Genomic DNA, 11,171 nt, shown 5'->3' with positions numbered 1-11,171 from the left:
TGATAAATCACATCGAGATATGTAAGAATCCAGACCTTCCGGCACATTTTTTCCGGTTGAAACCATCGTGATGCTATCAGCTTTTTAGCCACTGTGATACCAGATAAAACCAATCTCTTTTGCTGTGGATGTTCTGCATACTCAAAAACATCATTCAGCAGTAATACAGAGGGGTGTACAGGTATATTCAGAATTAAGAGATTTGATAACTGCTGGGTCACTTCTTTCCAGAATATCTTAACTGGTGGGCAGTCCCAGTACATGTGCATAAATGTCCCCATGTCCCCATTTGTACATAAGGAGCATTTGGAGTCTTGTTTAAGACCCATTCTGTTCAGTCTTATAGGAGTCAAGTATGTCCTATGGATATAGTTAAGATTGATTTGTTGATGGTCCGGGTTCCTTGATGCAAGTCGAACATTTGCCCAGGCTTCTTGCCACTCAAAATCTATTTCCAGGTCTGGTATATCCCTCCTCCAAATAGAGTCTAGGTGGAGGGTTTCATACGAGGCCGTTAGTAATTGATGATAAAAATCTGATACAAAACCTCTCGATGTCTCTCTTTCATAGACAAAATTGTGGTATCTGTGGCGTGCAATTGGTATCGTTAATGGAACACCGTGAGCCTTCAAACATGCCAATAACTGTGCGTAAAAATAATATGTGGACTTGGTGAGATTACATTTTTTGCGTATTTCATCGAAACTACAAAAACCCTGTTTGTTGAAAACGTCTCCTAATGAGTGTATGCCTTGCTTTTCCCATCTAGGGAATCTGATAGGTTGTTTTCCAATCAAGAGTGCATTGTTATTGAATAAGGGAGTATGATTATGCCATTTATGTGGGATAGAATCTTTTTTTTGTGTTTCACACCATATTCTAAAAAAGAAACATTAATAAAGAACCTGGGGGGACTAACCCCTTGGATCAAATCTGAGGTCACTAGTCTTGGGGTTGTCATAGATTCAGAACTGAACTTCAATTCTCATATTAGCAAAGTGACGAAAACATCGTTCTTCCATCTCAGAAATATAGCAAAAGTACGACCATTTATTAATCAGAACGATGCTGAGAAGCTAATTCATGCATTCATATCTAGCCGGTTAGACTACTGTAATGCACTTTTCACAGGTCTCCCTAAGAAAACCACAGAGAGGCTTCAGCTAATCCAAAACTCTGCAGCCCGACTGCTAACTAGAACCAAAAGGAGAGAGCACATTAGTCCAGTCTTAGCCGCTTTACACTGGCTTCCTGTAACATTTAGAATTGACTTTAAGGTCCTTCTCCTTACATACAAAGCTCTAAATGGACAGGGACCTAGCTACATCGCCAACACTCTAATAAATTACACACCAGCAAGAACACTGCGATCATCAGCTGCTGGACTACTAGAGGCTCCCAGAAGCAGTCAAAAGAGGATCGGTAATGCAGCCTTTATCAACTATGCCCCAAAACTATGGAACAAACTACCCCAAAACATCAGGGAAGCCAACTCGCTAGACATCTTTAAAAGACAGCTTAAAACCTATCTCTTTGCTCAGGCATTTCACTGATAGATATCTGCTACCACCTAGTGGCAAGAGGAAACATCAGGGATATCCTGACACAACTTGTATTTATTCTTACCCTGCCTACTCTTTTACACTGCCTATCAAATTCATGTGTCGGTTATTGCACTTTTTACTTCTTACTGATGACTATTTTTAAACTGTATTTTTTATGTCCGTCGGTTATTGCACTTTTTAATTACTGAATAGAGAGCCTATTAGGATGCTAGATCCTAATGTGAAACACTATGCTTATGGCAGATCAATCAGCATGGATTGTCTGTAAACTTTAATACATGGCAGTTTGGTTTGTTAGAACAGATTGTAATCTTATGCTTATGGCAGATCAATCAGCATGGATTGTCTGTAAACTTTAATACATGGCAGTTTGGTTTGTTAGAACAGACTGTAATCTTCACTTGCTTATGGCAGATCAATCAGCATGGATTGTCTGTAAACTTTCACTTGCTTATGGCAGATCAATCAGCATGGATTGTCTGTAAACTTTATGCATTGTTGTCACTTGCCATATCTTACTATGCTCGCTCATGCCTGTATTTTTTATGTCCGTTCTATTTTATAATTTTTATTTTATTTTATTTTATTTTTATTTTACTATTTTTAAACTGAATCATTTTAAACTATTTTTACTATTTGTGTTACTGAAAACTGTAAGCGGAGAGCCTATTGGGATGCTAGATCCTAATGTGAAACACTGTGATTCTACCTGTCTATCTTTTTAAAGTGTTGTGAAGCACTTTGAACTGCAACCTCTGTATGAAAAGTGCTATACAAATAAAGTTATTATTATTATTATTATATCCGGATCGCATGAGTGATTATGGGGCCAAATTTCCATTCGCATTGCTTAATTGATAATTTGGTGTATACTATGTCCTTCAGCCTATATGGAGCTACTATATTTTCTTCTAAATTTCTCCAGGATACTGATACTTGGGGATCAAACCATGTTGTTAGTGGTCTTAAAGTGTACGACTTAAAATAGTGGTAGAAATCTGGAAATGCCATACCACTGTCTGCTTTGTTTCTCTGTGCGGTGGATCTTTTTATACGTGGTGGTTTGTTATTCCAAATAAATTTGTATGTGGAGGAGTGTAATTCTTTCCAGTAATCCTTTGGAGGGGGTAACGGTAGCATTGAGCTGAAGAAGTTGATTCTAGGTAGGACGTCCATCTTAACTATTGATATCCGTGCCTGTACTGAGTTTTTAAGTTTTGACCACCTGACAAGGTCGTATTTGATTTTGTTTTGGATTTTTATGTAATTGTGCTTCACCGTTTGGCTTATGGTAGGAAATATTTCAACTCCCAAACATCTAAAGTGTTTTACCATCGGTATCTCTTCTGGGAGGGTTATATTTCTTTTTGCAGGGGCGTTAAGTGGGAGGAAGGCCGACTTCGGCCAATTTATCCTAAATCCCGATAAATCTCCAAAGTCCTCAATCAACTTGAGAAGATGAGGCAATGCGGTGTTGGGGTTTTGCATGAACAGTATTACGTCGTCCGCATATAAACTAATTTTGTGTTGTGTGCCCTTGATTACGATTGGTTCTATGGATTGGGATTGTCTTATATATTGTGCTAAAGGCTCTAATGATAGATCGAATAGTCCGGGACTAAGAGGGCAACCCTGTCTGGAAGAACGTGATACCGGAAAGATTTCGGAGGTGGTTGTGCCTGTTGTAATCATGGCCGATGGGTCTTTGTATAATACTTTAATCATATCAATGAATCCTTTTCCTAACCCCATCCTTTCTAATACTGCCCATAAATACGACCATTCCAACCTGTCAAAAGCTTTCATTGCATCCAGGGACAGCATCGCCTTAGGTGTGTTGTCTTCCTTGTTAGCATCTAGTACGTGTAGTAATCGTCTTATGTTATCAGTTATCAAGCGGCCTCTTATGAAGCCAGTTTGGTCCGGATGAATTAAAGACGTCATATGCTTTTGTAGTCTGATGGCCAATACCTTAGAGTACAGTTTGATATCGGTTCCGAGGAGGCTTAAAGGTCTGTAACTACCGCACTCTGTGGGGTCTTTGTCTTTTTTAAGGAGGACTGTTATGAGTGCAATATTGTCATTCTTATGGAAGTTCCCCTCCTTGACTGAGTATAAAATCATATTTAGTAATAAGGGACCAATTATGTCCCAACAGGAGAGGTACATTTCTGGTGGGATACCGTCTCTTCCAGGAGCCCTACCACTTTGCATTTCAGATATGGCCTCCCTAAGTTCATTCTAGTGTGATCGGTGTTTCTAACTGTTTAGCGTCATCCTCTGAAAGTTTAGGAAGGTTAATTTGATTAAGATATGTGTCCATTAGGGCGGTTAGGTGGCGTAGCGGAGATTGCGTTCGTCACCAACCCCGGAGCTGTGAGCTGGATTCGCCTGTTCGAATCCAGCTCACAGCTCCGGGGCTGTCACCAGCTTGGCTGGCCGTTCACACTAATACAATCGGCTGTATTAGAGGGTGGGAGAAGCTGGCGGGGTGGGTCCGGGTCGTTGTAAACAGCGACTCCTACAGTTCGGTCGGGGCGCCTGCTAAGCGCGGATAGGACCTGAGTGGGATAGTGTGATCCTTCCACACGCTACGCCCTCTCAGGGAGGATCCGCGCTGCCAGGTGAAAAGAAGCGGTTGATTGGCTGGACGTGTGTCGGAGGAAGCACGTGATAGCCTCCACTCTCCCAGATGATCTGACTGTGGGGGGTAAGTGCGCAGCGACCAGGAAGGGGATTGGGAATTGGCATACGACATTGGGATGGGAGAAAATCGGAGGAAAATGGAGGGGGAAAAAGATCAATAAAAAAAATATATATATATGTGTCCATTTTGTTTTGATCGAAGGTCGTTTCTGATTTGTATAAGTTGGAGTAGAATTCTTTGAATGTCGTGTTTATTTCTTTGGGTTCTGTAACAAGTCCTTGTTGTGTTCTAATGGTAGTTATATCTGCAAATTTTGCGTTGACTCTTAATCGCATAGCTAATAGGTGACTTGGTTTGGAACCTTGGGAGTACTGCTGTTGTCTTGTGCTACGTATTGCATTTCAGATTGTTGTCTGTATATGGCGTTAATCTCTTTTTTTAGTATATTGACTTGATTTTCCAGTCGAACCGAGTTGTTGTATTGTAAAGAATTAAATAACGTTGAGTAAAGCGTTTCCAGTTCAGCCAGTTTTGAGCATCGATTCTTGCGTATTTGGGAGGAAAAGCTATCAGTGAAATCCTTGATCATTCCCTTTGCCGACATCCATAATATTCTGGGGTCCTGCACCGAATTCGCATTCATCCGTAGGAATACCGTAAGAGATTCTTTGATTTGTGTAATGAATTCCTTGTTATTAAGCAGCATCATGTTAAATCGCCATCTTGGGGCTCGGGATGATAGTATACCAAATGTTCCTTTTAGGAGTAAATAACAGTGATCTGATAATGCATTGGGTATCATTTCCACATCGTAGTTATCAAATAGTCTCGGGGATGTAAAAACGTAATCTATTCTGGATAATGTGTTATGTCTCGCAGATCGACAAGAGTACTTCCGGGTCGTGGGGTTGAGTGATCGCCATAAGTAATTTACACCTGTAATCTTCGACCAATCCTTTAATGCATTAGATGCATTTTTTTGTTCGTTGGAAAAGGAGGGGTTTGATTTGTCCATCCTTGGATTCCAAATGGCATTAAAATCCGCACCAATTATAAATGAGTATTCGGGAAGGTCTAACATTACTCTGGTAAGTGTAGTGAAGAAACTAACTTCGTATAAATTTGGGGCGTATACCGCTACCAACGCTATTTTCCTGTTCTTGTGTAAAATCTTAGCTATAGTTATTCAGTCACTTAAAGTCAGACTGTATTAGTTACTCAGTTAGACCAGTCACTTAAATACTTTAAGTAAAGTCAGGCTGAATGAGATACTCAGACTAGTCACTTAAAGTAAGGCTGTATTAGATACTCAGTTGTGTCTGTCAACACTTTGATTGGTGGAAATAAAGGACTAAATAAGGAGCACAACATTTTCCAATTTGGAAATTATTTCTTATAAACGGGTGACAATACCACCCCCCCCCCCCCCCTTATTTGTGATTATCCTATCTATTGCTACACTTTAACTGTATATCTATGATATCAATTATATGCCATTGAGCACATTAAAGTAATTTGGCATTTAATTACATTTATTAACATCAAGTATTTAGTTAAAAAGTACATAGGCCAACTCCTGTCTCTAAAATAAAAGATCTGACATAAGAAAATACTTAAGGATCAACTTAAACCTACTTCTCTATTTATTTCATTATCTAGGTCAGAACATATCATGTATGTACATTTTACAGTATGGCAATTTATATGGAGCCTGAGCTTTAGAAGTCCATAGAAGATTTTCAGTATTTCAAACTAAATAATTTAAACCTCACAGTGTCTGGAGACCATCATGCCTACTTTGAATTAGTTCTAACATTTGTATTTGTATTTTTATCTTTTAACTAATCAAGCGAGACATTCCATTTAGCATGGAGTATGCAATGAAAAGGATGTTTCTCAAATCTCAATCTCAAAGCCATTTTGCTTCTTGTGTGGAGAATATATGAGAGTACGGCTACGTTCACACTGCAAGCCTGAGTGCTCAATTCTGATTTATTGCTTAGATCTGATTTCTTTTGTTTGGCTGTTCACACAATCTTAAAAAAAATTGGCCGATATAAGATTCCAGTGTGAACTGGTCATGTTCTTGAACTGACCCACATGCACAAATGAACAATAAAGAAGATGGATGTAAGAAATTGTGACAAATGTCAATTTAGTGACTATGTGATTTAGGACCACATATGAAAGTGTCCCAAATCAGAATTGAAAAGATCAGATTCCATGTGTGATTCCAAAAGATTTTGTCTGCAGTGTGAATGTAGCCTAAGATTTCAACATAACAAATAAAGTGGTTCAAATATCTCTACAATGAGACAAGTGTGGTTTGAACACCGTAAAACTAAAACATGGTGATGTGAGCCGGGAAAGAATACCATCTGTACAAACATAACCGTGATCAATGAGTCAATATATCCTACTGTAATCTCACCATCTGGACGCAAAACAACCTCCTTGCACTGGCCTTTACAATAAACAGTAGATGGTAAATGATGCATTTATATAGCAGCTTTTATCCAAAGCGCTTTACATTTTGTTCCTCATGTTCACCCATTCACTCACACATTCACACACCGACGGCAGGGTGACCATGCATGGTGCCAACCTGCTCATCGGGAGCAGTTAGGGTTTAAGTGTCTTGCTCAAGGACACTTTGAGACGCTGCCCCAATATTCCAGAAACATACACACGTTGTAGTTGGACCACGAAATTGTCACTCAGGTTGAAATGTTCCATTTTCACTCCACCGACCCCACCCCTGCCGCTCTTCCGTTCCTGTGTCACTGCACGTCCCAGATTTCACAGAGCAGAGGGGTGAACTTGTGGTTGCTCATTCTCCAGGACGTGAGCATCTCGGCGTGGTGGTGGTTGAGTGTCCGGAGCTCCGTGAGGCGGCCCAGCAGGCGGGCAAAGTGCTGGGGCTCCTGGGGGTGCCGCAGGGCGCAGAACTTCCTCAGGACGTCCAGCATGGGCTCCTGGAGCCTCTCCACCGCCTGCTCGTCCTTCACGTACGACCGGTCTGCGAGGGACCAGGAGGAGCGGCCGAGAGAGAGAGAGAGAGAGAGAGAGAGAGAGAGAGAGAGAGAGAGAGAGAGAGAGAGAGAGAGAGAGAGAGAGAGAGAGAGAGAGAGTGAGACGAAAGTCTAAAACACAGTCCACATGCATGAACAATCTTGAAATAGGAACACAGGTTTGATGCCGGATTCTCTTGCTTAAAGGTATAGAATCTGTAATGCTGTCAAACTATATCCTCTATAGGTATAAGAGCCCTGCTTGCTATTATTATATTATATTATATATATAATAATAATTATTATATTATTATTATTATTATTATTATTATTATTATTATTATTATTATTATTATTATTATTATTATTATTATTATTATTATTATTATTATTATTATTATTATTATTATTATTATTATTATTATTATTATTATTATTATTATTATTATTATTATTATTATTATTATTGCACTTTGTTTACCTTTTTTGTGTTGGGCTGATTGGTTGGAGTTTAGCAACTTATTATACTGTGAATTTCTCCATACCTCTCTGGGCAGAGCCTGAGGTAAGCAATAATGCTCCCTCCCCTATACCTACTCAACTCCAATTCAGACAACCCAATCATGGAACCCAAAACTAAACCCAAAACAACTCAAAATAAAGAATTTGAACAAAGAGCAGGGCTCTATTGCCTAGATGCCGCTGTTTGACGGCATTACAGATTCTCCCTTTAAATATACTGGTACATATGACCCAGCTAATGAGCATAGATCAATTATTTAGTAAGTCTGTGAATTATTAGATAGCTAGATGAAAAGTAGTGTGTTAAGTAAAAGTTGATCATGCTAGCTGACCTGGTGTCAGTATGGTTATGACAGTGAGGCAGGGGTGTAAAGTACTTGAGTAATTGTACTTCGTTACAATACTTAAATACTGTTTTTGGGGATTTGTACTTTACTCTAGTATTATTAGGTTTGTATACTAACTTGTGCTTTTACTCAATTACATTTCAGAGAAAGAAAACATACTTTTTACTCCTACATCTAAAATGCAGACCTACAAAGTACAAAGTACAGATCCAACATTTTTAATTAGTATATTTGTTTCTCTGGCCAAACTAACGCTCATGTTATTAATCCTGCGGCCGCACTTTATTTAAAAACAGCCAATCAAATCCCCATCAATGGAAAATTAACCCGCCCATACCCATGCTGATTGGTCCTTGTGCAAGGGATCTTTGATTAAACACTATCGCAGAACACATTCCATTGTGGGCCGAGTGTATGCTTGGTTTCATTTCAGCCTTGCCTAAACACCAGCTGATGATTTCACTAATTGGCTTATCTCTTCAACTAAGGCTTGTAAAGACGGCGACGCAAGCGGGGCGTCTTCAGATTTGCCCACTCTGGGAGCCGGTCTCAGAAAATAGCGTATTCAGGCCCCAGAACGCAGTTCTGTGTGGATGAAAGGTGCATACGATAAAATACTTTGACTGATATGACCGAAATCAGTTTCGTCTGGACATGGCCTAACTCACCTGGTGCAATGTGTTGTTAAAATGAAAACTCGGCCCACGATGGAATGAGTTTGAGACATCTGGTCTATTCCTTGCAATAAAATTTACTTTCACTTTTTAGTACTTAAGTACATTTAAAAGTAGAACCTTTTTTACTTTTTCTCAAGTGTGTTTTTAGCCAGACACTCTGACTTTTACTTTTGTACAATGTTAAGACGGTACCCATACTTTCACTTCTATATAATTTCTGGGTACTTTTTACACCCCTGCAGTGAGGTTATAATAGTGTGTTTAATAAGTGGAAGTTGTTAATGCTAGCTGACCTGGGGTCAATAAGGTTATGACAGTGAGGTTATCATAGTGTGTTTAACAAGTGGAAGTTGTTCATGCTAGCTGACCTGGGGTCAATAAGGTTATGACAGTGAGGTTATCATAGTGTGTTTAACAAGTGGAAGTTGTTCATGCTAGCTGACCTGTGGTCAGTATGGTTATGATAGTGAGTTGACCTGGGGGCAGTATGGTTATGATAGTGAGTTGACCTGGGGGCAGTATGGTTATGGCGGTGAGGTTATCGTAATATGTTTAACATGAAAGTTATTAATGCTAGCTGACCTGGGGGTCAGTATGGTTATGATAGTGAGCTGACCTGGGTCAGTATGGTTATGGCGGTGAGGAGGGCATGTTCTTCAGGCATCATGTGGAGGTCACCAATGCTTTTGTAGAAGTTGAACATGGTGTGATGAATTCCTCTGAAATACCTGCAGAAAGACATTTCAATGATTCCAGCAGAGAGAGAGATACAGGCACATATAGTCAACATGCATCAACCAGGTTGTGGTCTGGCCCTATCTCAAAATTAACTGAATGGTAAAAGATTACCTGCATCTGCAGATGCACATGCACACGCACACACGTACGTACGCACACACGTACGTACGCACACACACACACACACAGACACACACACACACACACACACACACACACACACACACACACACACACACACACACACACACACACACACACACACACACACACGCCTGCCATCCATCTAGGTAGGTGGAGTTGGGGTTGGGTTGGGGGGGGGGGGGGGGGGGGCTGTACATTGGAGGTGGTTGGGTGGGTGGGGGTGGGGTGGGGGAGGGTTGGGTAGGAGGGGTGGGGGGGGGGGGGGGGGACACTGTACAACTGTACAAGCCAAAACTGTACATTGGAATATTGACAAAACCATACTTGGTCATTTACTGTGCATTGGAGGGGGTTGGGTTAGGACATTACAGGGGCCAGTCTCGAATTGCAGTCTTCCTCTCTGAAGTATTATCTATGAGCCTCTGTCAGGAGTGACTACAACTCGTGTTTCCTTTTCGATGGAGAGGCTGTATCTGTATTCCATTTGGTTCAAGGCAGTAAGTAGACTGGCGTCTACGAATTCCAATCTGGCTTCAGAACATCCCACTCCACTGACACCTTCTCTATTTGAATGACCACATCAAACAAGAGGTGGACGCGGGCAAATACTGCGGCATGGTCATGCTGGACCTACAAAAGGCCTTCGACACTGTCAATCACTCCATTCTGATTGACAAGCTAAAAGCAATTGGTTTTGATAGTCTATCAGTGAGCTGGATGCAATCCTACCTTGAGGGGAGGGAACAGATGGTGGAGGTAAACGGTACGCTATCCCCCCCCCCCCCCCCCCCCCTCACAGTGAGCTGTGGTGTTCACAAGGAAGCATACTAGGACCGCTACTGTTCCTAATTTATGCAAATGACATGTCGTCAGCTTGTGACTGCAACTTGTTCCTGTTTGCGGACGACTCAGCCCTGCTGGTCTCTGACAAGACAAGTTACAGGTTGAAAAAACCCTCAGCTCGGAACTAGGCAGAATCTGCATATGCTCGCTGATAACAAACTATCATACACATGGGCAAAACAGAGTCCATTCTCTTCGGTTCAAATAACAAACTCAGCAAGACCGACGGCTTCTCAGTTACAGTGGGTGACAATATTGTCACAAGGAAAGATGAAATTACCTACCTGGTTTCCATCCTAGAGGCTAATCTTTCCTGTGACAAAATGGCATCCAATGTAATAAAAAAAAGTCAACCAACAAACTCGATTCTTGTACCGGATCTCCTCTCTGGTAAACAAGAATACCCTGAAGACTCTGGCAGGAGCACTCATTCAAGGGTACTACGACTAATATGCTTGCACCTCATGGTACCAAAGCACCTCAAAGCGCTAAAACAAAATTACAAACATCTCAAAACAAACTGGTCAGACTACTGCTTGACCTTACTCCTAGAACCACCTCACCCCTGCCCACTTTGACAACCTAGGATGGCTTAGAGTAGACGACAGAGTACAGCAACTTGCAATGGGCCTGGTCTACAAGATACCTACAAGGTACCCATGTACATGTCAAAATAC

General features: G+C 40.9%; 1 protein-coding gene across 1 annotated transcript in view; it reads right to left on the bottom strand.

Annotated features, from left to right (window-relative positions):
- Positions 1–6,992: 6,992 nt before the first annotated feature.
- Positions 6,993–11,171, bottom strand: part of nr1h4 (nuclear receptor subfamily 1, group H, member 4) — a gene marked incomplete at both ends in the record, with an annotated part of 69,560 nt that continues 65,381 nt past the window's right edge. The window contains 3 exon segments of the mRNA XM_084335383.1: positions 6,993–7,256; positions 9,386–9,471; positions 9,474–9,497. Of these exon segments, the coding sequence (XP_084191509.1) occupies positions 6,993–7,256; positions 9,386–9,471; positions 9,474–9,497 (374 nt within the window).

The sequence above is a fragment of the Notolepis coatsorum genome (assembly GCF_963971535.1).
Source record: "Notolepis coatsorum genome assembly, chromosome: 18".
Classification (NCBI taxonomy): domain Eukaryota; kingdom Metazoa; phylum Chordata; class Actinopteri; order Aulopiformes; family Paralepididae; genus Notolepis; species Notolepis coatsorum.
This window is presented reverse-complemented; position numbering and strand designations above follow the sequence as displayed.